Source organism: Acanthopagrus latus, chromosome 11 (assembly GCF_904848185.1).
Source record: "Acanthopagrus latus isolate v.2019 chromosome 11, fAcaLat1.1, whole genome shotgun sequence".
Taxonomy (NCBI): domain Eukaryota; kingdom Metazoa; phylum Chordata; class Actinopteri; order Spariformes; family Sparidae; genus Acanthopagrus; species Acanthopagrus latus.
In genome coordinates this window covers 10,164,708-10,191,613 of record NC_051049.1, presented here as the reverse complement: position 1 = coordinate 10,191,613, position 26,906 = coordinate 10,164,708, and the positions used below count along the sequence as shown (strand labels likewise).

Below are 26,906 nucleotides of genomic sequence, written 5' to 3'. Positions count from 1 at the left end.
CAGATTCCCCTCCTTCTAACATATCCGTAAGGACGCAATAAGGGGAGGTTAAGAGGGGAGTGATGGACATATTCCCCCACAAGCACTCCTAGAGCAATGATGGATGAGATAGCAGCCATGGCATAAACTAATGGGGTTTTACGACGCTACGCTTCTATTTTGAAACCATTTCTCCATAAAGTGTGTGATTCTGTCATCCATCAAAGCGACCTTCAAGCATATGACTGGAGTCACCAAACTGAGCAGCTCGCCGGCTGTCTGCGACCAGCTTTAATGTACTTTGATCTATGTGATCACCTGTCACTTTGATCCCTGTATTTATGCACACATTTGCTTTCTACAACAGGGCTGTCATATAGAAATATTGATTACACAGAAGTACTGTATAAATCACCAGAGCCTCATTATCAACAAAACACCTCTGATGCAGATATCCATTGTTCGAGGAGAGTGAATGCTACTGGTTTTGGTGATTCCATGTCTTTCCCACTAGCGCTACCAGAGGGTCAGTGTTTTCATTTGGCGTGTGATATATCTCAACATTGAGCAACATAAATCTTTGGAAATTCCTTGTTTTTATGTTTTTAGTAAGCCACCACAAGGCTGAAGATAGTGTTATTTGAAAACTATTGGAGAGATCATGGAATTTTTTGCTTGTCCAATACTTTATTTAGGCTCTTGGTGTTATTGAATTTGAAAAACTTTCATTCAATAGAACAGAGACATGGATTGAAGTGTTGTGATCAGAGAGACATCCTGGAGCTGCTCCATAGGCCCTGAATAATGGAACAAATGTTACAGCACCTGACAGCACCCATGGGGATTTCACTAGGATTGGTGATATTCATTAATGTCTTCTAATTCAACATGACCTGGCAATATGTAGAGTTTTACATTTTTCATAAAATAGAGTTAAATGGTCTTTCAGATATCTCTGTAACGACAGCGAGGGTTCCCCTTTTGATAAAGTGGGGTGGCCTACTTTTTGCTGTGCATTGTCTTCACTGAATTTAGATAGGTAGCAGAGTCTTTGTCGCTGCCCTCAATGACCAATTACCAATAAAAAACTGCTAAATCTGTGGCAATGTCTGCCGATCTGTGCTTCATAATCCTCACTCGTCCCTGCATTGGACTGCTTTAAGTAGAGATGGCGGGTTTATTGCATTTGGAGAGATTTTGTATAGCAGTGGTGCTCGGGCGAAGGCATAAGGGAAACACTGTTAAAGCACCCAAGTCCCGCAGGAAATGTCTGGTTTCCATCTTTATACTCGGTCATTAAAGACTTGGAAAGTGCATAAAGCTGAATAAAGAATAGTCTTAAATTGTAGGGACTGAAGGACGCGCATTTCAAAGGGCCGGTGTGTCCTCAGTGTTCATCCCACAGAGAAGCAAGATCAAATAAAGGAGCTGTCCATTAGCAACAAACACATGGCTATTAAAGTCTCCCAAGTGTGTCAGAATGTCAGTGGTCATGCTGTGGTCCCTGGCGCTCCTCTTTAGAGGGGTTGTTTTGTATTATGATGATGAAGGAGAATTCAGAGACCCCAGCCAGAAATGTGTTTTGTCAGAATTCATATTCGGTGAAAAACAACAAATTATATCGATTGAACCTTCCCCTTTTTTCTTTCTGCCTGTTCTAATCAACACACACTCACACACACAAGACATGTCGATCCACGGGCTCAGATCTATTCACTGAGCCGCTGTGCTGCCCAATCTGAATTGAGTTGTTTCTTTAATTTGCCTGTTTAAGATGCAGTTTCATGTATTTGACCCAAAAACAAGAAACTGGATGCAAATTTCTCCCCGTTGATAATTAATAATTAGAAACAAACTCGAACACTTCTCATTAAGCTTCCGTTCATTCACATTATTGCGACTACATTTTTTTTTTTTATGAACAGGAACAAATGATAATGATCTCTGATGAGTTTGTTTTTTTTTTGTTTTTTTTTGTTTTTTTACAATAAAAGCAGTTTGAATACTGATCTACTTGAATCTAAGTGTTTGTACTTCTCTGAATTTAAATGACATCTAAGCTGCTTTCCATCAGATAGATGTGATACATTAGTGTAGGCTGAATGCAAGGTAAACAGACTAATGCAAAGTGCTCACGTCGACGAGGAGCTGGCTGCCTGTTGCCAGGCGTATCTCTTTCCTGATAGTAGCCCGTCGTTCTCACCTAGGCACATTTCCAGGGGTCAGGGAAAGACTGCTGTCCCACAGATGCCTTGGCCTGGACGGACCCTCATGGCTTGGGAGATTAGAGTGCTAAATCGTCCCTCCTCTAGGAACCAAAGGCTTAACTGTTGATCTGAGAGAGCGTGTAAAAAAAAAAAAAATGGAATAAAGACGACTGCAGATATCAAAAAGAGGTGTTTGCCCGATGCCCTCTGAGGGTGCATCGACTGCAGAATACCTTGCTGTGCTTGATTAATCCTTAATTTCCCCTGACTTTTGGTAATTAGGCTCGTATTCATAGTAGTCCAGTAGTAGTAACTGAACAGAAGAGATTGTATTGCCCTGTCTGGGCGTGGATGCATGTTTGTGTCTGTTTATCTACTAATGCTTACCTAGATGTTTTGCAAGTGTTTGAAGCTGAGGTTAGAACAGGTTATATTCCAAATATCTCTTCAGCGCTCCACAAAATAGTATCTTTACTTCCTTAATTCCTGTTAAAACAAGTTGTTGGCCGGGGATATAACACAATGGCACATTTTGAACTGTACAGCAAGGGCATTAGTTCAGCAAAATAAAAAAAAAAGGGTGCAATGTTCTGGTAGCTATGACGGCCTCATTGTTTGGGTTTGTGTTTACCTTTCCTTTTGAAGAGGAGGTGGCCTTTACAAATTCACTGGTTTCCAGTGTAGACACTGTATTGTCATTATTAAAAAAGTATCGTAAAGTTTTACAACCTTAGTTGCCAAAGAGTCTCTTGACCTAGATAAGCAGCTGGACAGTAGATACATGGAAGAATGGTGTTTGTCAAGCATGTGTTTGATATTAGATATACATATAGTACCCTTGATTCTTTGTGTGCTAGGTTGAAAGTCTGCGTTGACCAATTATAGGTTAGTCCGAACAATGAAATGAAAATGGATTTAACTCTGACCACTTTCTGGAAATGTCCATCAAGTGAAGTGACTCATGTCAGCTGCAGCTTTGCTGCGTTAAATTTGTTATCTGCAAAATGTCAAGCGCCTCCCCAGTAATGAACCGGATGATTTTTTTTTTGCATTGCATTGCATTTAAAGCCTCTTGTGGATATAACACATTTATAGCTCAGTTTTAGTTTATTGTGCTCAAAAGATTTAACATTTTTTTGTCTAATATTCTGCTTTTCATCCTCCTAACTTTCTTTTTTTGTAATCTCAAGGCCTTGATATATTTGAATGTTATGTTGCTTCACGGGCAGAAGAAAAATGTTTCCACACAGTATGATGCTTTCACTTTTAAATTATGTATGGATGAAATATTCAATAAATCAATTAGACTTTTCTGTTTAATTTGTTTGTTTTTGTTTGTTTGTTGTACGTGATATTAAATGTTTTTGGAGGTTTTGGTCGGACAAAAAAAGTCATTAAAAGAGAAATGATTTTAGAAGATTTTGATGTTAATTATTCATTATTTTCTGACATTTTAAGGCCAAACAACAAATCAAGAACTGACAGATTAGTCAATAATAACCAAAATCAGCTGTTGGTTGCAGTTGGTGGCTGCATGTCTTGTACATTGTTGTATTTGTTGTGCTTCAACCTGACATGTTTGTTAATCCTTTTACTTCAGAAACCTTTTTTGATCTCGACTGGAATGTGAAAGTTTAATGTGTTTGTGGCGGGGCAGTGATGACTTAACACTTGCACTTGGATTTTCAACCATTATCATTAAACATCTCACGTCTTTTTTTTTTTTGTTCTGCCTCCCCAGGTGAAGAGTTTAATGCAACATATCAACCTCAAGATCAGCCATGACATCAAAGAGTAAGTCTTCCCTCGGCTATCATCACTTTCTGCCTCTTTCTCCACACTCACACTTAAACTGACCCGTAGCAGATGTAGCGTTTCTACTTTATTCTCACATGGCATTCATTGACATTTTGTGCTGAAATGTCATATTAGTGACCTGGAAAGAAGACGAAGGACAGCTGCTGGGAGAAAATGTGTTTCCCACAGTTCACACTTTTGTGTTTCTATATTTTCTTTTATGAGTTTGCAGTCACACGTTTTCAAAATGTAGCTTCATTCTTGACAACTTGATTTGACTTGACTTGACTTTATGTTCAGCCTTTTGCTACAGTGAGTGCATTATGAGTAGAAAGTAGAGCTCTCTTGAGGCAATTAGCTTACATTTTCAATACCTTCAGCTGCACAAAAGCACAAAGTCTCCAATGGAGATTTTCAGTAATTGCCTACTCAGACTTGGACATAGCTTTGCATTAGTCATAAAGTGGGAAATGCCATCAGATCTGTTTTCAGAGTGCTTTGAAAGCATAGTTTTAGACTTCCAAGTTTCAGGAAGAAGTTGAACTTTTTCTAAGAGAAATTACTTTTTTGTCCAGAAGCTTCATCATAACATGTACTGCAAAATCATATTGCTGCCAAAATACACCATTAATCAGGAGAAAGGGATTATGCAACAAAATGGGTCCATGACTGTCAAAATACAATATGTTCCTTCCATGATCTAAAGCTACTTCAAGACATCGTCAAACTTTGTCTTCATTGTTTTGATTGAGAGACTTGAAGTAGCAGAAATTACATACAGCGCATCAACATTTTTATGCCTCCTTTTTGCTCCTGTGGTTTCATGAGTGGCAGTCCGCCTCAATATACGATATTTGACCTTTTGGGATAAAGAAGACAGAATAATTTGCAGTCCTCTCGGAATAAGTGACAGTTCGGCATGTGTGAATGACTGCTATGGTGGTGAGGCGAAGGGGAAAAAAATGTGTAGTTTGAGTTTTAAAAGATAGGACGGAGAAAGGTTGATGGAGGTGAGCAGAGGGACAAAAAGACAGAATGAGAGACAGCGGCCGAGGGGTCGTGGAGAGACGGAGCGAGAGTGCTGGAGACGAAGATGACAAAGACTGACAGCCGTCCTCCTCAATCTGACATCTGCAGTACAGCACGGATCCAGCAGCGTGAATACTGAAACACCAGCCAGTGCAGAGGGAGGGATGGAGGAAGTTCAAGTCGGGGAGGAAAAGATGCCACTCTGAAAGGTCGCCTGGCCTGAAACTTGAAATTTGCTGTCAGAGAAAGCATCAGTGTATCAGAGGCTGACATTCTGAGCTAAACTTGACACTATTCCCAGCTGATTCTCCTCGGCTTCTCGTCTTCCACACAAACACTCACAAACGGGTGCACACACAATTGCACTTGGCTGTTAATGATAAAGCTGGTCCAGTCTAAATATGTAAATGGGGTCACAGATGGAGCAGTGACAGCCTTCAAGCCCTCGCCTTTCTTGCTTCTTCATCTGTCCCTCTTGTTGTGATTATCCGGCTGGGGGGGGGAGAGCATGACATGCTAAGCCCTATGACAACTCTCAGTACTTCCTGTGATATGAATGAACCATCAGCACTGTGGGGAGCTGTGGTTGCTAACCCTTAGAGGACTGACCGTGCACCTTTCCAGTCTTGTCAGGCCTCTGGGATTTAAAGGTGGCGTGTTTGTGCAGCGTGTGAGGTGAGAGACAAAGTGAAAGGGGAAAAGGAGAAAGGCGGTCTTGTTCAAAGCATGCATGCCTGCAAACACATTTCCAGGAATCTTGTGGGGGTTTTTTTTCTGCTCAGCAGAAGCTCAAAAATGGCAGAGCTAAAAAAGCACAAAGATAGAAGTGTTACATTTCCAAGCCAAAAATAAAATGGACAGGAGGAAAAAACGAGACTGACAGACAAGGCGGCATCGTGTGTGCCTGTGTGCAGCTCCGGGTTTGGCTCGAGCTCTCTCCGCTCTGTCTCCATTCCCATTAGAAGATCGTTCTGGTCTGTGGCAGCCCAGAGGATTTGAATGGCACAGGCTCAGGGTAATGGGAACACAGGGATACAGATTGGCAGGATGCTTTTTTTACTGCCAGTGCCATCATCAGTAGCGGAAGCAGCACTGCATATATATTACCTTGTACTATATTTGTACGCTCTCATATTGACTGTTGTTTAGAAAGCACAGAGTCACCCAGGGGTCGCATAGTAGACAACAAATATTGATGTTGAATGTCCATGCACACCAATTCACAACAACACAATATCCCTGTGTTAAAGGAATACTTCAGCATTTTATTAATCCCTTTGTAGCGGTGGGTTACATGACAATGTTGGTATCTTTCTCACATCTACCAGCACCTCTAAAGCTTTTTTTGTGTGTGTGTTGTATGTTAAAATACCAGAATATTTTTTTGTTTTTGTTTACTTATCTAAAAAGCTAGGCACATGTTCAAAATGTTTAAATCAGATATGATTTGAGACAGCTAGCTAACCAGGCTCGTCAGGCCCGGATGTGATAAGACACTTTTTATTTTATCTCGACTTTAAACAGAGCTCATAAAACGATGTTTATCTGCTCTTGGCGTTTTTATTTTATCTCCAAACATAGTCTGAAGAGCATCCTCAAGGGCACAGTGCTTTTTTATGTTACTCACATGAACTGTCTTCTAAACAGCACACAAACTTGAAACGGGAATGAAAACATAGGTTTGCTAACAGTCTCCCCGGGAGTTATCAGCACGGTTGATAATGAGGCCACCGCAGACTTGTGGAGACGACTTGGCTTAAACAACCCGTTTTTACATCAGAAGGCATCAGAACACAGGTACCGTTAAGAAGTGTTTATGTGTCTTTGTTTGGCTTCTTTTCTGTCCCGTTCTCAGGAGGCCAGACACAGTTAAACAGAAGAATGCCTTCCCACCAAACTTCATCCACTCTCTGGACTCTACACACATGATGCTGACGGCTCTCCACTGCTTCAGGTATCAGTTCACAAACTGTCATCTGAGCATGAACCCTGAACACCTCAGATTAAGCCGAAATACATTCCTTGTATCACCTGTTGCATATGTGGCGTTTCTAAAGGCAGCCTGTCATATTCTCCCAATATTTTTCACTCTCCATCTGCGTACCCTCTCCTTTTCACTGCGGTTCACCTCACATAAGCATTCTATTATATGCCTTGTATTATAAGCTTTTTTCACCAATTAGCCTTTTGACAGATGTGATAATTTAATCCTCAACTCACTCGGGCTTTGATTGAAGCTCCGCTGTAGTTTTAGCTATTATTATCGCTATAATGTTCTTTTTTGTCACAGTCTGCCAGTTTTTAATGGATAGGTCTACTCTTTTATTTCATTTTCTTCTCTGATTTCATTCCCTGCTGACGGACCACCTTCACCCCTTTGTTTCCTCTCCTCTCCTCTCCTCTCAGCGCCGGCCTGACATTTGTCTCGGTTCACGACTGTTTCTGGACCCACGCTCTCACTGTGGACACCATGAACAAGGTATCAAATCACAGTACAACTTTTTTTCTTTTTTTTTTTTTTTACTTCCACCTATCCAGATTGTTTCAGCATTCCTTATTATCATCATTATCATTTCAGAGCTGTTTACAACCTGTCTGATCTTGTATCATCAGGGTTTCCCTGTCTCCTTTCTTTGCTGATTAATTGAAGCTTAAGATATCACATGTGGTACAATTCTTCTCGCTCTCTCTTTCCTTTACGTCCAGGTATCTTTGTAGCTTGTTTCTGCTGAATGGAAGAAAAGAATAGAATGGGTATTTTTGAGAACTAGGCTCATTTAAGTTCTTTTGTAGTGGATGCTGGTGACAAAAATAATCTTTGTAGCATCAGAAGTGCTTCTGTTAGATTAGATGCACCTGCTTTGTGAGGCAAAATGTTACATTTTCAGTTTTATACATTTGCAGGCTGCTGGCTGCAGGTAGCACCATTAGACAGAGCCTGGTGTGCTGAATAAATGTCTGGCTGCTAAAACTAGCTTGTCAATAAGCCCAGACTGCGAAACGGCAAAGAATAAAAGGGATCACATTACCATAAAGTCCTATTTTTTTTCTGTGGAAGGAGTAGCTTCAGAGCACAGTCGCAGTTGTATGTCTTCTCCGTATCTCAGAAGAGTTAGAACCAATGGAGCAGTTCCCTGTCAGTACATCTATTTTCTTGATCTGTGGGAGTACGCCTTCCTCATTACACAGGTGATTGAACACTGCGCAGGAGGAGGGGTGTTAAATATCTTAGTCAACACCCAAGCATATAAAAGAACTTCCTTTTTTTAATGGCAAGCAACCGTTCCTCCATTCATCATCCACTCATTTTCTGAACTGCTAGGCTGCCAGTATACATGGGATTCCTGGTAACATCAGTGTGTCATGCGTGCACTAAGGGAATAGGTGGAAAAAGTGACAGGAGAGTGACATTGAGTTCTGACAAGATCAATATAAGCTGTCTGTTTTATTAAAAAAACTGCACAAACCACAAAAAGCAATGCCAGGAAAATGATAAATATTCCAGAAATTTCCATTCACCTGTTCTATGTTTGGGGTTAGTTCATATCCAAACTCACATGATAAAACACCCAATTCACACAATAACACACACAAACTAACTGATGGGCAACATTAGACCAGCAGCTCACCTGTTCTGCAAGGTAAATCACTGTTTTTGTCACAGGGGTTTGTTGGCTCTGAGGAGAGCAACTTACCGGCTTCATTCAGATCCCTGCTAGAAAGGACTGTCTGACAGGAGGATAAAAGCAGTGAAAATATTCTAAATATAGTGTACTGATATTGATTTTTTTTTTAAGCCGGACCAGTGACTAAAATACATTTTGTAGCTGCCCTCCTGTCCTCAGCAGTACATTAGCTTAGCTTCAGTGCGAGTACTCCTGTCTGCTTCTCCAAACTGGGGGGCAGGGTCACCATGATCCGCTGTAGATAATGCACTGAATATGAATAAGTGCCTTATACATCCCCTCTTCGAACAATCCAAACTAACCTTTTCATGGCACCTGCTTGGAGAATCAGCACCACCGAGTCTCTGTTTGTGTTGATGTGCCCGACTTGTAATGTACGCACAACTGTTGCGTGTCAAAAACAATGTAAATCCATTCCACACTCCATTTAACAAGCTACCTTTATGTCTTTGTCGCTAGTTCTCTCCATTCTCATTTGGCAAAAATAGCCAAAGTCAAGGAATGGAGAAGAAATGCAGCCGAGGGGATGTTCCGTTTGGTGATGGACCGATGTTTGTTCTCCTGTTTCTTTTCATTCTTTTCTTTCAATCTCGTATCTAGTCAACGGGCAGGAGAGTCTGGAGAGCTTGTCCTTCAAGTGTTTTGACCTGATTAACTCTAAACATACTCTGCTCTGCCTCTTCCTCCTCCTGTCAGGTCTGTCGGGAACAGTTCGTCAACCTGCACAGCCAGCCAATCCTTAAGGAGCTGTCCAAGTTCCTTCTGGAGAAATACTGCGACGGGCCCCTGTGAGTTTACACACCAGCATGAAGGGACACAATGAATTGATCAGTTTTATAACAATAATAAATGGTATTCACTCTTAATTATTCATTTTGTAGTTACAAGGTCAGATTTTTAACACTTATTTACTCCTGTTTGTAATCTTTGCCTAATTTTCTTATAATCATTCTTACTCACTGCCATCAGTCTCTCTCTGTGTTTATGTAATGCTGTTTATTATAAATTCTGTCATCATGTGCCGAACATGCAACTCGTACAAGTACATACATTATTACAAATCAGAAGGTACCTGCATAAAATTGTGAACAATTTGAGTTTTTCCTCAACTCCCTGTGACACTAGATACAAAATGATTCCCCACTCTCTCTTTCTGTCTCTGTATCAGTCTCACTGGCCTCAGGCTGGGTTATTCTCATCATCTGACTGTGTTTTTTTTCTCTTTGGGATAATTGGACACCTTCTCTGTAGCCTTTACTCCACAGCAGCCCCTGTCCTCTTTGTCTTTCTCCCTCCCTCTCTCTCTCACACAGAAACATCACCCTGAGCCTCGCAAACACATTATTCATTCTTGTAGAGAGAAATAAATTGAGAAAGACATGCGGGAATAGAAAGACTTTTTGGTCTATTTTTAACCATCAATCCATACAGTTTAGGCCTGAAGTCGTTATATGTGTATATATAATGATAATGGAATGTCCTGTCTAGGTTAAAGCAAATGGAATTAGGCCCTTACATTGTATTTAGTTTTTAAAATTTGAAGCGTACACTTCATTGTTACAGCCATGTTAGGGTTGTGGCTGGAGGACTGGCAATTATCTCCAGAGTATGAATCCCACTGATTTGAGTGATCCCCTGATGTTTCCTGTAGTGCCACCATTAGGATGGTAGCAATGGCAGTCTAACATGACTATTTTCCACTCTTTCTACTATTTGAAGACTGAAATGACAAAAAACAATTAGACCTGTGTTCAATATTGTGTTGAGTTTAGCAATACCCAGAAACATCTGTAATTTTATTCAAGGTTACAGTGGGTTTAATTTCATCGTCTGTCAAAGTTTAATTTCAGCGGGAAAACATCAGATGATATGTCAGAAAGTCAGAAGGAAGATGAATGTGACTAAACGTGAACAAGACTATAGAACTTCACCTCTTATTTCTGCCTGAGTCACATTAGAGAAACTTACGTCAGCCATGTTAGTTGTTTAATAATGATAAGAACTCCCGTGATCCCATGCTACATTATGATATCACTGTAACTCGTTTCACTCATTGGATTGTTAAAGTCCCCCATTCAAAATACACGATACAGCACTTAGATTTTCCATGACCTGGATGACTGAGAACCTACATCAACATCATGTAAAGGCACTGACTCGCTGGACTGGCCTTTTTGCTCTGATAAACAACAAAGTCACATCTGGGTTTGTGCAGCCTTCAGCAGTTTAAATATGTCACTTGAATGAGTTCCTGAGACCGCTCCAGTTGCCTTTGACTGATACAAACTGAATCTTCTCAGAGTTACTAAAGTCTTAACGCTTGTTTTATTCTCCTCCTCTGTGGCAGGGCTGAGGGCACGGACAAGAAGCATAAGGAGTACCTTAGGCTGATGCAGCTGCTGGCCAAAGTTCCCCAGACAGGTCAGTGTGTATGCAGCTGTCTGGCTTCCCAACATCTGGCCTCACCCAGGCTCACTTATTGTTTGAGGGGGCCAACATACAGGGAGCTGTTTTGTTCTTTTTTTTAATTGGATAGAAGAGGGCTTTCATGTCCTGAAGTTCTTTTTGAGGTTAACAGGAATGATAGGAATGTTCTTACACTGGGTTCCCACACAGTCCTGTATTTTTTATCCTGTCCTATAATTGCTAATTGTTGCTGCCTATTGTTCATATCATAATCCCACTGCCTGTCGTCAGTTATCCAGCTGTCTGTGTTTCCAGACATGGAGTTGGAGCTAAAATTCAGTTCATAGCTTATGTCATCGTGAATGGTGGATTCATGCCTGCCTTTGTGGCCACTAGCAGCTCCACATTTCCACCGTTTTCCATTTGTCGATGCTGTGAGCGTCTGTCCATTGTTGTCCAGAGTGGAGCTACAGAGGCGGCGTCTCTCTGTCAGGTGGACGGAGGCTTTGCTGTTATGTAACTCTTGCTCCATCTCCATCTGTACTCTTACTGTGTGCTTGGCACCGACAGCTGGGTTGTATAAATTGATTACTGTTAATTGTGTCCCTCCTCTGCATAATCAGCTTATGGGGCTGAGACCAGTCAGGTGTGCTCCTGAGGGTTGAGTGTCAGTGTGTGTATGTGTGTGTGCGAGTGTGTGTGTGTGTGTGTGTGTGTATGTGTGTCACTGTGTTCAATGTTCAATATGAGATTCAATGGATCTGGACTAAAATCCATTATAATCTTCACCATGACCAGTCCTGAACTCATTATTATTAAGGTGAATCTGCTTTCGCTGTGTATAATCCAGCAGGAGATCAGATGATTCAGGTGCATCCACGACAGCAAAGATGTAGACATGAAAGGCTGGACAGCCCACTGGATCACTTGGAGCCATTGATATATGAAGACAACACTTCAGAAGCTAGAGTCAGACTTTGATGACAATACAGTAGCCGCTTAAAGGATTTAAGTTATTCAGCATTTCATGTCTTTTTTCCTTTAAACTGACATCATTATTTTGGTATCATTTGACACCACTGACTGCCTGATTTCACCGGGCACACTTTTGTAGCATTGTGGCTATTCTCGAAAGCACCTGTGTTTCCACCAGACGTGCCACAACACGTTTCATAAGCAGCTTTTCACTCTGTTTCACCTTTAAATATGCTGCATTATCCATTTTTGATGGAAGATGCCAGTCAGGCAGGAAGTCAAACATGGGAAAGGCTTTCAGAATCTGGTCAGAATTTTCAGAATAAATCACTATGTGCAGGCTCCAGATGGTATATCATATCAGAACAGACCCCTTTGAAAAGCTCCATGAAACAATGTAGCCCACTCACTCATGGGTGAAGCATGAAAATCAAGAAAACATAAACAAAAAAAACAGTCATCAAAATTGGGAAACAAAACACCCCCTTCAAGACAAACACGTCAAGAAACACATCTTTTCAGTTTTATGCACCTTCACTTTGGTGTACTATGCTGTACATTTTGTTGCCATTGTAACAGTCTATCTTTTGCTATTATTATTACATAATGTTTTTACACAATGCACAGCATTTTAAGAAATATACAAGCTTGAAAGTGCATGGATGGAACTACAAAAAAACTTCAGAAGTTTGGAGCTCCTTGCTGTGAGGAGCTGAAACTGTTTTAAGACAAAATTTCAATAAGTTCAACCCGCGAGTAAATGTTTCGACAAGTACCGGAACATTGACGAATTGGTTGGTTTGTACTTAAACATTCATGTCAGCATCAGTTTTTAGCTGCATTAAGTTATTGCAGTTCTTAAGTATTTTAAGGCCTTTCCTCAATAATTCAAGCTGCAGCTGTCAGAGAGGCAAAGAGCACAGAGTGCAGGACAGGGTCTCATCCAGAGCTAAAATTAGGTTTCAAGTGGTGTATTAAAGTTCATAGAAAATGTACTGGTGCCAAGAGAAACTGAAAAGTTTTACCTTGTTTTAAAATGACAGTTCAAGAACTTGACCCACTTAACTAAAGATCTTAACTCCATCCTTTCAATAAGCTCAGGATGCCAGCTGCATCTAACCAACATCCTAAAATTCCTAGCTGTTTCCTTAATTGATCATTAATCATATCAAGGATAAATAGAGAGATTAATCAGTGTGCAAATTGACCTTGTTATTTTCAAGGGGTTCAAAATTGTAAAGCTTACAAACACAAAGTGGCATCTATTTTTAAATAATTATAATCACATGTCAGAGCTGGTCTGTCGGTCTGTCCACACCTTCTGACCATCTCAACAACAGAAATTTTACAGACATACACGGTGAAATGATTCGCTGTGAAATTTGGTGCCAACCATCAGCTAGCGCTACCATCGGGTCAAAAATTCAGCGTGTCCAAAATATTGGTTTATGATCAAGAACTGTGCGATTTGAGCTAAAATCGTCAACATGGTAAATACAGTATTATACCTGCCAGACATCAGCATGCTAGCATTGTCGTTCTGAGTGTGTTAGCATGCTGTCATTAGCCCTTTGGCTTGAAGCACTGTTGTTGCTAAGTAGAGCCTCCTCAGAGTCGCTTGTGTACATCATCCTTGACTGACCAAATTCTTTGGCATCACCACTGAATTATTACACTGATTAATAAGTGTGAGTATTAAAGTTAAAGCAGATAATTGGGGGGATGGAAGCTAGTTCCACAAAAAACTATGTTCATATTTGCTATAATTAAAGCTGTGCTACAGTTGTAGTAATTTACTTTCTAGACTTTAAACTGCTCTGACACTTTGCCTCTCGCCTCTCCAGGTAATTTTGATCTCCAGCGGGTGAAAGAATCCACTTATTTCTTCAGCTGAGAGGCTCGTTAGGTCGAGCCAGCGGAGGGAGATGAGTGGAATCGACACCGTGCAGCAGGGAGGCTGCGGCACCCTGGGTCTCGGCTGGCTTTGTCTCCCTCAGACATCAGGACATTGATCGAGCTGCGCCCTGCCTGCCTCCTTCTCCTCCTTCTGACTGGAGCTTCTGGAGTTACTGGAGGCGTTCACACACAGCGAACCCGCCTGATTAACTGACTAGTGGGCTGATGGAAGGTTGGCGGGGGGGGGGATACTCATCCAGGCGAAAGATGAGGGAATCAGCGGCGGATGGGAATGTTAAGTCTTCAATCAGTGAAAAGTAGCTCTCATAATGAATATATTCAGGAACATATATGTGTGAGTGTGCGTACATGAGCCATACTGACTATCTGCCTCTTCATCACCCAGCATCACTTGAAAAGGTACCCGATAAGACTGAACGAAAACTTTTTCACCTGCAGACTGTAATCGGTACTGACTTGTGGCGTGTGAGCATTTTCACGCTGTGCGGACCTCCACAGAGCGCTGACCGGCCCCTGCGCTTATCTCACCTAATCATCGATCCCATGGATGGCAGGATACTCTCTGACACACTGCTCAGACATTTAAAACATCACTGAAGAAGTTTGAAGGAGGAAAAGAAAGATGTGCTTTACTCATTTGGGGAGTACAGGACTCTGAGAGAAAAGAGACATGTGAAAGGATTAGCCGAAGGGGCTCTTACGCAGCTTGAATGTTACCTTCTTCGAGTGACTAAGCACTTGACAGTTGCCCTAAAATAAATGTTTTTTTTGTTTTTTTTTTAAATGTCTCCTTATTCATTCGGTGATTCAAAGGAGAAGCTGGTATTCTTAGTGTGCTTAAACAGGATGAATGAGACAGCCTGTTATTTAGTTATATCTGCATATTTCAATCCTATTGTGTATCAAGAGATGAAGGCCGCCTTTTAGATGCACCACAAAGGCTTTGCAGGCTCCGCTAATCAACTCAGATCTTATTTTTCTGGGCCAGTGCCGCATCTAGAAGTAAAAATAGCTGAAGTGCTATCTGATCATTGCTGGAAACGTTACAGCAGTTTCAGACAAAAGGTGCCGTTGATGTTCAAAGGCAAACGTAGGCTCATACAAACAAAGCTGGCCCTGTGACAATGGAATGAAATGGAAATAATCTCGGAGGGGGCATAAATATTGCGCTGATCAAACTGTAGGTTTTCAGATGATTTGCAGTCGGAGATGCCCCTCATATTTTCTGATGTATATGAGATGAGACCCGCGACTTTGATCTGTTATATTTATTGTTTCAGGTGAAATGAGCTATGACCTCATGACTTGATTTTACAGTGTTCTTTTTTCAAGAGTTTTCTTCGAGCCGTTTCTCAGTCTCATTCTGCTCTTTGTGAGGGCTGACAGGTGATATTGCAAAATGACAGGTATGTTCAGACACTGTTATGTATATTTATGAAAAGTTTATGTTTCTTAACTTTTATTAAATTAGAAATGATAATACAAGTCGATTTATCAGCCGTGTTGACTGACGTTTCAAGTAAAAACAGAGGCAGCTTCCAGGACATTGCAACATGAAGTCGTGAATTATCATGCTGCAACAAGAGGTGGTGGTGGTGGATGAATGGGGCTCAGGATATCGTCACATTATCTCTGTGCATTGAAATTGCCAACAATGAAATGCAACCCATGTTTCTTGTCTGTGGCTTTTGCCTGCCCGTGCCATAACCTCTGATACCTCCATGAGAGACTTCACACCACCGACATCTTGACCAAAGAGAGAGGCGCTCACAATAACGTTTTAACGCTAAAATCTGAGAGAAATTATTTGATTGCGTGAATTCTAAAAAGTTGGAGAGTGCCAGTTATGTGCCAACCCCAGCCCTAGGTCCAGCTATGTGAAACTTTCAAATAAGTGTCACTACAAATATGTATCAGTGGACTCCAAAGGGCCTGAAACGTGCTCCTAAACACATCCTGGAGGAACAATTTCAGATTTCACAAAATCAAATCTGTACAGCTGAAGAAGGTGACAGGTAACAGGGTGAGAGAGCAGGGGAGTGACACACAGCAAATGGTCCCTAGGCTGGGAGTCGAACCCGGGTCCGCTGCAGGGAGGACAAAGCCTCTGTACATGGGACGTCTGCTCTACCAACTGAGCACCCCATCACAGGTACGGGTATTTACTTGCATGTCTCTGCAGCAAATTTCACCTCTGATCCATCCCATTCACTTTGCAGACCCAACCCTAACCTTAGGTCCAGCTATGTAAAACTTTTGAAAAAGTGTCACTACAAATATGTACCAGTGGACTCCAAACAGCTACTGAACACCTCCTGGAGGAAGAATTGTGGCCCGTACACTTGGTCAAATTTAACCTGTAATCCATCCCATTCGCTTTGCAGCATGTCTCCCTCTCTCTGTTGTCTTATTGAGGCCAGCTGTCAAGGGCAGAGCAACCTCCTGCAAAGTGCTCTCAGGATCTCACATTAACACATTATTGCCTTTCACAACTTAGCTTCTGACACACAGCTGTACTGCGCTACACAACCTGAGCTCAACACAACAGAGTGACCATGATGGATGGTTGGATGGATCGGTGGATGCTCAGGGCATAAGTAGCTCAATCAATAGCTGTGACTGATGCCAGAGAGACGATGGTTTATGAATTTGCTTTGAAATGCTGTCATTACAATGCTTAAGATGGTACAACATGTGGCGGGGTCAGTGCAAAGGGGTCAGGTCAGGGAGCGCAGGCATTCAGCGTGCAGTTTTTTTGAGAGTATTTTTACGTATGGAGCGTAACTCACAACTCACTGACTTTGGCGGAGGGAGTAAACAGGATATTGAAGATGTCCTTACTGCAAATTGCAGTTGCCGTGCAGCCTGATGGGCCTGTCTCAGTTTCTCTGGGGTGATTCCAAGGATGTCTGCCGTTAGATCAGAGAGCTGCACCAGTCCGGCCCGGGGTAATGGAGCACAGCTTGTAAGCAGGAAATAGTCATATAGCTTCCATTACGCGCCCTCTCCAGAGATTAACACTTCTTGTTGGTGATGATTCTGTATAAGGGAAATATGTAGTACAAAGGTGATGGAGTTCGGGTGTTTCTTAAGAGAAGAAAATGTAATTATTCACTACCTTTTAAAAACATCTGAGCCCACGTAGTCAGCTTTTTTGCCTGACCGATGGGTCTGCCTCTGTATATGCTGATGTCTCTAAAATCACTGCAAGATTTCCCAGCAAGTATCCTTGTTTCACAGAAATTTTCAAGTGAACATGTATGACATGCCTGCTGTCTGAAAACATTCGTATTGATCAGGTCAGGACGTAAAGGGTAACTCCACCAATTTTACACATTGAAGTGTGTTTAGAGATCTTGGGGAGTGCTGCTGCATGTGTTAAGAAGTATTAAAAAGCCTTTTATGGTTCCAGAGGAAGCTGCATGTAATCCAACAAAGTGCCTCCTGGGATGTCTCTGTGGCACCACAGTGCTTATTTCTAATGATATGTTGTCTTGACCTTAAAAAAATCTGGATCTTCCACTTGACCATGTTGAAATTTTGGTACTTTGATTTTGTTCGGCCCTGCTAGCTGATATGCAGTATATATGGCAAATGTGCAATATGCAGAAAATCGACTGCATCTTACTGTATTATCATCCCGGCTGAAAGCACTGGCTAGTAGTTATGGAGCATCTCTTCCTTCGCCTGCTGAAGAAGAAAGACAATGGGAATGAGAAAAAAGTGGACCTTAAGATAGTTTGATCAAGGTACTTTTTAAACAAAGCCGGCGTTCAGATCAATGTGTTTTCTGCTATCTGTCCACAGTCCAACTCGATGTGAGACAAGTGTAGGCTTGAAGTCGCTCCAAAGTGTGAACGTGAGTGTCCCTCTATCTGTGTTAGCCTAGTGATAAAGCAGGGACCTGTTGGTGGGTGCTTCCCCCATCTCACACTCAAAGCATGCTGGGATAGGCTTTCAGGTCACCATGACCATGAACAAACGTACGCTGTTGTAAAACACAAACAGCCGTTGCATTTGTTGCTAGAAAATGTTCCTTTGAACCCAAAACGTGACCAATTTCTGTCACCAAAGGCACATTAGTAAGGAATACGAGCTGTTTTACATTACAAGGACGCCACACCTGAGGTAAGAGTGTCACATCCAGCACAGACACCGGCGTGGGGCTTTTAGCGAGCTCTTTATTGCAGCCACGGGATCATCAGAAAGTGTACGCGCTATCTGCTGGGCATGCCGTAGCTGGAAGCCCCTCTCTGATAGCCGGACCACTCACCGCCCTGAGAGCACTTTGATTTCCGTGCCAGGCTCCTGGGCTCTCCCGGCCTATCTACTACCCCGTGGCGTCACGAGTGGCGAGCACTCAGCGGCACTAGCAGAGGGGCAGAGTATGCAGACGGTCCTGTATGGAGCCGGACATGTGGGGCAGCACAGCCGAGAGAGGGAGACGGGCGGTGTGGCAGGTGTGTGTGTGTGTGTGTGTGTGTGTCAGGTGTCAGTGTGAGATTCATTCATCTGACCTTTCTTCTGACTGGCAGACTGTGACTGGTTGATTAACAGCCATCAAACACATACAGAACACACGTATGTTCAATGGGTGCCTTCTTTCAGATGTTTAAATCACATTTCATCTTGATGCAGAGACGTTTTTTCAGGAGATTTTGAGGGTGTATGAACTTCTACTGTGGTACAATACTATTAAGTTATAGACAGAAGGTACTAAATCTTCTTTAAGCCTTTCTTTAATCATCTGCATTTTTTAAACCCTGGACAGCGAACTCACACAGTAAGTGTCTGAAGTCTTTTCAATATCCTTCCGGAGACCATCTGTCCCAGCTGAGCAGGAAAAACTCTGGCTGCCTGAACAGCAACGTAGATGAAACGGCACTCCAGAAATGCCTAACCAAAATGTGTTGTTCTTCCTGTCCGTGATACAAAGTATTCTCCTGTGTGTTTTCAAAAAAACAAAACTGTCACATGTTAAAAACTCTGGCTTTGCTTTATTTTGAAACTCCCCAAGCACATCTCTTTCCTAAACATGAAAAAGTGCGAGCCCCAGGCAGGTATTGGAACTGTTAATGGCAAGCAGCAAAGAACAATAAGCTGAGGATATTTACTCCCCTCTCAGAAATAAATCAGCAGCATGGAAATATTTTTGACTTAAGTGAAAAAATGACGGACAACAGAACATCTCGCTCAGCACTAGGTGAACTTTGTTGCTCTCGGCGATATTAGCAGCTCTGTTTTGACAGTGTTAGACGATAAAACTTCCCCACAACAGGAAGCTGCGGCAGGAGAGTGGTGAGTTGTGCTCACTTTACAGTAGCAATCCGGCTAAGCTAGCTGCTGTTTGGTGCTTCGAACTATGTACTGAGACCCTATTTGTACTGTTGCCGAAGTTTGGTGCTGTTCTGAGCATTATTTGTTGCTGGAGATGGTGGTTTCTTGCTGGAGGTGGGGGGGTTACTTTAAATAACACGTGTTATTTGCTAAGCTATTAGCGGAGTAACATTTTTTACTTTGCTTTAAGTCACTGCATCTCCCGACAGAACAACATGGTAATTCTTATGCTAGCTGCTATGTTAATTCATGCAGAGTTAATTCATACAGTGTAAAATGTCATAGCAAATAAGCAAATAATGGTGACTAGCAAAAAAAATACAGTCTGTTTGAATGATAGCTATCACTAGCCATGCTAATATTCATGCTGCTTGTCTTGCTAACGAGGCAGATAATAAGATGTTATCAAACCAGTAAGAATGTAACCAATCAACAACAGAGACTCAGAGGCAGGTGTACCTTTGACACGTGAACAACAACAACATCACAACTAACAGAAATCAGAGGCCGTCACCATCACATATGCCTTTATTGCATCAAGAAGTTCTGTTTGTATTAAGAGTATGCAAAACTAGGAATCCTGTTTGTGCTTTTACCAATATATGCTAACCCAAATTATTAACCTCAACATGAAGCAGTGGAATCATACTGTATTCAAATACAATTTATTTGTTTTCCTTTTTACATGTATTGCAGTGGGACAGAACTGACAGAGGTGCATTGTGAGGAGCTTGCATTAATTTTTTTTATTTTTTTTATTTATTTTTTTTTACAGCCACGCACAGAAAGAATAGAGTATATGTATCCAGAGACTACAGTATATGCTAGGCACTAGGTATGCACAGTACATGTTACGGGATGTAGATTGGCTCAATAAAAGAAAAGCAGGTCCCTGACGCAGACAAAGCCTGTACTGCACTGTTAGTGTCTGATTTTACAGAGATCACCTGTTTGCTTCAATACAGATACCAACAGAGATCTCAGACTATGTTATGCCAAGATATGGATGGGTTGTAGTGTTAGTGTTGGCTTTACAGTACTCAGTCACTGTACTATTGAATGCATTACACACACTAACAGGTCTGGGATCTGAGGAAGAAAGCAAGTTAAGAGTTAAGCCAACAAAAAGCAGGGATGTAAAGTGATTAACATATGAATACTTGTGATTTAATAACAAATCATGTTGTATCCTGCAAAATACAGAAACGAGTATAAAAAAAAAAGTGCATTTATGTAATTTTTCAGTGTTGTTTTGGTCATTATCAGCCAAAAAAAAAAAAAAGGGAAATAATTTGAACTCATTAGCGTGAACGTGTGACAAAAAGTTCTACACAAAATCACATCGTCGCCCACATGAACAGCCCTTGTAGGTAAACATTTTTAACACCTTGCTTTACTCTTACCGATAAACCCAAAGACACATCAGAATAGAAACTGGAATGGACGATGGTTTTAACTCTGGAGTAGAAATGAAGCAAAAGGGAAAAAGCATTTTGAGAGCACACAACTTAGCAAATACAGATGTTGCTGCCGCTGTTGTTGCTGTGCGTGCGTGGCAGATGCCAGCCCTCACAAAGCCTGAAGGCTGTACTGATTGAACTAAACAGCTGAGTTGTAGCATTTACATAACATTAAATATGTTAGTAAAGTTGCAACAAGAGGGAAAAGTGCGTTTACAGTTCAGAGTTCTGGGCAACATGCTGATCAGCCGGCAGAGTCCACGGCACAGACGGGGGAAAAAAGTCAAAGGGAACAGCCAGGCGTTGCAAACGGACCGGGAGTGTGAGATTAGAAAAATAAATAAAACCAATAAAACAAACACAATATAAAACCATGCAGACCTCACAGCAGCTGGCACAGGATTATGTACAATCTGTGGGTGGTACTGTGAGCGCCTGTAGAAAAAGAAGTGATACATCTTCTGTAATGCAAACAGTTTTGTTCTGCTTTAATTATATGCTCAAGTAATATCAGTTCATATCAGATGATAATATGCATTTTGTCATAGATTAAAAAGATCTGCAATATTCACACACTGTCTTTTTCATAATGTCTACAGTTACAGTAAACTAGGCTAAATCAATAAATAGTCTGGTTTACACAATGAACACTATGTTTACACATAGAAAAAAACAACCATGCCAATCAAGTTCAAATCAAGTTCTTCCAAAAAAACCCAGAAATTCTCTGCAGAGTTTTGGAAAAATCACTCCAAAAGGAAATATATTGCGTCTCCATGATCACCTTGAGGATACAGCGGAACATCATCTGCCTAAAATCACCCTTTTCCAAATGGTTATTGCTTTGTGTGATTAACATCACTTTCACACAACATGATCGAACAAGTTTAGTTTAGTATTCTCTGATTTTAATGTTAAATCAGTGCGAATGACTCGGTCTGTGAAATGTTGTTCATATAACTTAACGATTTGAAAATATTTGCATACAAGAAAATTACAGCCATGAAACTTTGGTTTCACTCTGTTTGTTCTTCAGTTGTTATTAAGGGGTAAATTTGATATTTTTTCATCCTGGACCCCAGTTTTCCCCATATTTTGCCGTTAAAGTGACTAATGGAGACAACAATTTTCAAAATTGGTCCAGTTTGAAGGAAGGCCACTGCAGCTGACAGCTGAGAAACGAGCTGCAACATAATCTCTGTGAGCAACGGAGCAACGGGTCAGGTCAAATCCACTAAAAGTGCCACTGACAAGCTCAGATTGTTATTTTAAGTGTTATTTTAATAAACAATATTATGCAAGGGTTCCTACAGAGATAGACCTTTTTGTTAAAGAATCAAAAAAAAAACGCTGCTTTATTGCTCTCAGCAAAACCCCACGACTCCATTTACAGAATCAGTAATTTTATCATCGTAAAACTCTCGAGCTCTTTTAGTGGCTGTTCTTTGCAGGGCGTAATTGCCCAGGAGGACACTGAGGCCAGTTTTGCAGCTGCTGGGCACTGCTGCCTCACTCAATAGTGGAGCAATTTTAAAAATTGTGGTCCCCATTAGCCACTTAGACACAAAAACACGGGGGAAATAGAGATCAGGATAGGGCTGCACAATATTGGAAAAAAGTGGCACTACGATATTATGGTTTTCTGTGATATACTGTACACAGCGATTTCCAATTTTCACCAGATAACTTGATTAGCTCAACAGTTGCTATGCACATGATTTGCAGCTGTGATTTTTAGGTTCAAAAGTTACATAATGTTTCTTTAATGTTATGTTTGAATGCTGTGAAATCATTAAAAAAAAAAAAAAAAAAAAAATCTACACTGTGAAAGAGCTGAGTGAATTCGTCTTACTTGACATTGTACATGCTGCAATGTGACTGTTGTGCATGTGCATGTTGCGATGTTGATGCCAAAACAACATATTGTGGGGCCCTGTTCCAGGTTGAACAGCATCAAAGTTACCCCTTAAAAATGAGGGAGTTACTAATATCTGCTTGTGATTTCAGTTTGCAATCCATCTCTCTTTACTGTGCGCTCCCCAACGAAGTACAAAATGTCTATAAACGTATTTTTTGTCGCTCAATGCGTCCCCTGTCCCTAAGACCCTGCCTCCAGGATGTCCACAATGTGAAGTTCAGTGAAACACTGGTCTCATAACAAGCCTCTTCATCACTTATTTTTTGGAGCATCCAAATGGGTTCCACAGGGCATAATTTGGGCATAAAACATAAACACAACAGACCTCAAAAAAAAAAAACGCTGTATAAAAATACTCACAAACCTTCAACTTTGTCCCGTTCATAATTCTCAAGGTGGATAACAATGCAGGGAACTGAAAAAACAAACAAAATGAAAATGCAGAAAAATGATCAGAGAGAGGGAACTCATCATTGGCACTGTATAATGGAATCGAATGGAAGGAGAATAATAAAAGTCCCAAACAGACCCGAGGGATTCCAATTTCCACTCTCATTACCCAGTAATGGTTCAGGCATTAGTGAGATGAGGTGAAGAGAATGGCAGGTCCGGGAGAAAAGGTCTCCCCTCTTAATGCTTTTGGACACAAGCGGCATCCGATGAATTCTTATTGAGGCATTAATGACAGAGGCACACTGCAATATACATCCTGCAAAAATATCTACACTGTCCTTGGCTGTTGGTGAAAACAGTAGTGTTTACTGTAGGGTCGAGCTTTGCAGGAGTTTCATTATTTGTATGAATTGACTTTGGCATAGTGACACGTTGCCCAAACTGCTGCTACAAGAGCTGGGAGATTCAGGGTTAGAAAAAAGAAATGGATTGATAATTTTTGATTATGTGGGTTTTAATGGATTTACATTTTGAGTCGTATAAAATTCTTTCTTATTAACTGGCAGTGAATTAAAATTTCTAAGATACCGTGGAACACTTTCAACACATGTTACTACTCACATGACAACACTCCATAAACCAATTTTTACTTCAGAAGTTGACGCCGCTGGAGAAAGACAGCATCTCCTCATCAGATCTATCTATTAGATCTAGTTGATTCACTAATCTTAAAGCTGCATTAATCACTTTTTGGGGGCAGACAAACAACAAAAAAGGCTGAAAGACACACAGCCCTGACATGTTATTACCCTATGAAATTCTAAACAATTGGCTACTTGAATGTCCAGCAAACATAAGCAGTATTATAATACTACTGCAGTCCTTTTTCTGGCCAAGGAAAAGCTTCTGTAGATGGGGACTAAAACAGAAAATGGCTCCTTACATCTCATCCAGTGTAATCCAAGTTTCTGATAGCCCCAAGATGTCAAAATTATTTAAAATGACAAAAGAGTATGCACCCTCTTTATATAAGTTGCTTGCTAGTGCTTTACCTGAGCAGCTGCAGCAAAATTTTGGTTTTAAAAAGGGTGTAAATAATGTCTTTCAAAATCAGTTTGGGATTTCTGGGCTTCCAAAGATTTTGATACACTGAACAAGTTGTACTGAGCGATTCTATGTTTTCCTTTTTTGAGATACTTATTACATTTTATAACAAGTCCCCATCTTCTTCAGTTGTTTTAGGAGAATGCTGCAACGTTTTCCTGCTGTGAGGCTCCAGAAATGTTCTGTAGACTATCAAACTTGGTTTTAGGGATATTTCATAGCTGAAAACTGTTGCCTTTTGCAAAAGGGGGTTGATGTGCAATAAGATCGAAAAGAGGAGAAAGTTAAAGCCAAAATATTTTGCTAAAAGAGGCTAAAGAGCTCCATTTGAATAAATCATTCTCTCTTGTTTCATCACTATGAAAATGACCCTTTACATTACCCTCATTTGAGGCAGTCATTTGATTTGCAGTTAATATATATGAACAAAAAAAGATTAATGCAGCTTTAAATTAAACAGTCAGACATTTCCTGTAGAAATCAATGGCTTGGCTGGAACCAGACAATTTGTCCCACAGCTGTAATTTCAGTATGAAGGATATTCATTGTCTGGGGAGCGCCCATTTAACTGTGGGGACTATCAGAGGCAAGGAAGACTTATAAAAGAGGCCATCTAGATTGTGAAAATGCCAGTTATATTTATAAATATTCTCATTCATACACATATATATCAATAATCTGGGGTAAAATATGGCTTAAAATACTGGAATAAATTAGACTGAATATAATTAATAGTATCGCTTATTGAATATTATCCAATTTTGTGCAAATTTGGTTTATAAAGTTATTTAAGAAAAACAAGAAAACACACAATTTTAATGTTAAAACCTTTTATGAAACCACAAATATTATGCCATTGCATTGTCTTTTACAGCCAGCCAACTGACAAAATGTGGTAGATACAGTGATCAGACCGCATTAAAGTGCCAACTTCTGATGTCTGAAGCAGGTCCCTAATTCTCTTTTAGTCCCATCTGACTCCATTTAATGAGGTGAATGAAAGGAGAGTAAAGCAGATATGCCCGTATGTTGTTGACTATGTTGTGAAATACAGTAAAGAAAGGAACTGGGAGATGGGAAGATGCTACTTTTCCACTACTGATCTGTGCAACTATTACGGTCTATGAGTAGAAACATCTCACAGATTCAAAAGTCACCATACAGACTTTGTATGTTAGAACAGTCTCCTCGCAGATTCTCCTGGTTGCCACTCACTCAACATTCATACATTCGGATAGTCAAACTGGAGTGGGTGGAGAGAAGTGGAAGTGTATGAGAAAGAGCAGAGAATCCCCCACTGTGTTCCTGCAGTCGAGTCCCTCATTGAGTCACTCCCCCAGATGATCACAAGTTGGAGGATAGCCTGGATCTGACTCTGACGTGGTCTGTCTCAGGAATGCTCGCTATAGAGTCCTTCTTGGGCAGTCCCGAGTCCCCCACACCCCCTACTGCCAGCCCTGCTGCACCAGCCCCAAAGCCCTGCATAGAACCAGGCAGAGATGCTACAGGGAAGGCGCCCACAGACATCTGGTGGGGCAATACCACCCTGTGTGGTATTGCGCTCCGGACGCCTGTGAGACCTGCTGGGATCTGAGGGGGTCCAATGGAGGTGGAGGAGACTCGTGTAGACTGGGGTGGGCTGGGGGCACCTGCTTGCACCAACTCATGAGGCAGTGAGGGCTGAGAGGCTGACAGTGCCCTGGCGTCTTGGCTCAAACAGCCCATTTGCAAGGAATGGGTACTCTTATGTGTGCTAGGCCGGTGTGCCGGGCTGGCTATGTGCTGCTGGGCTAGAGAAAGCTGGGAGCCTGAGGTGGGACCGGCTAGGGCACTGGATCCATACTGGAAGGATCGTCCTCCAACTGCCAGTGGGCTCTGGACCGGGGGGCTGGTCAAGAGAGGAGCAAAGGCACCAGAAGCAAGGAATTGAGACTGAAGTGGAGAGGCTGACACAGGGGTTGGGACACCTTCAATCACCTGGAATCTCCTCACCATCCTGGGGGACTGCAGGTTTCCTGCTCCCACTGAGTTCCCTTGCATGGGGGGACAAAAGTTCATGGCTACAGCCTGCTGCAGAGTGGCAATTGCTGAATTCTGGGGCTGGTTGGAGGAACCTGGATGAGGAAAGAGCCCACCATGCAGAGGGGGTGTCATGGACATGGCCCGTGGTCGCGGTACCTCAACTTGCTGAACCATCTCCCGGTCATATTTAACGATCTCCTGGATCATCTCATTCTCACGGTTGTTGAAAACACCCGAGTTCAGATCATGCTGAACTTTGTGCATCAGGATTGAGTTCTTCTTGCCTGCAATGAGAAGGAGACAGAGAGTGGCATTGCTGTTGAATTATATGCTATTCGATGCAAGAAAAGAAAACCAGCCTTGGTTGTAAATGTAAAGTTTGCTCCCCTAGCATCATCCTACCCTTTCTTATTCTAAGTGAAGTCTGACAAAGCACAGAAAACAACAGCTTTATCATTTACTCTAATCACTCATTCTATTCCTGGCCACGGTGGATAGAGCATCCTAGAGTATCCTGTATATGGCACTATCTGATGTTCTCTCCACACACAAAATCCATCACCAAAAACACAAATAGAGAGAGAGGTAGAGAGCTTCTTGTCTTTTGTACTAATTCCCTTTCAAAAAGACATGCCAGTGTTTTTACCCAGCAGTGCTTTTGCAGAGTCACTACAGT

The 26,906-nt window shown here is 41.5% G+C and overlaps 2 protein-coding genes across 2 annotated transcripts in view; one reads left to right on the top strand and one right to left on the bottom strand.

The window, feature by feature from the left end:
* polrmt (polymerase (RNA) mitochondrial (DNA directed)) overlaps nt 1-14,780 on the top strand; it is a 46,356-nt gene extending 31,576 nt beyond the window's left edge. The window contains exons 16-21 of the mRNA XM_037114989.1: nt 3,928-3,980; nt 6,868-6,966; nt 7,419-7,491; nt 9,395-9,486; nt 11,046-11,119; nt 13,924-14,780. Coding sequence (XP_036970884.1) covers nt 3,928-3,980; nt 6,868-6,966; nt 7,419-7,491; nt 9,395-9,486; nt 11,046-11,119; nt 13,924-13,973 — 441 coding nt within the window. The 3' untranslated portion in view covers nt 13,974-14,780. The remainder of the gene's footprint in view (nt 1-3,927; nt 3,981-6,867; nt 6,967-7,418; nt 7,492-9,394; nt 9,487-11,045; nt 11,120-13,923) is intronic.
* A 10,224-nt stretch (nt 14,781-25,004) lies between these two features.
* The window catches only part of hcn2b (hyperpolarization activated cyclic nucleotide-gated potassium channel 2b), a 39,989-nt gene continuing 38,087 nt past the window's right edge, over nt 25,005-26,906 (bottom strand). The window contains exon 8 of the mRNA XM_037115937.1: nt 25,005-26,514. Coding sequence (XP_036971832.1) covers nt 25,553-26,514 — 962 coding nt within the window. The 3' untranslated portion in view covers nt 25,005-25,552. The remainder of the gene's footprint in view (nt 26,515-26,906) is intronic.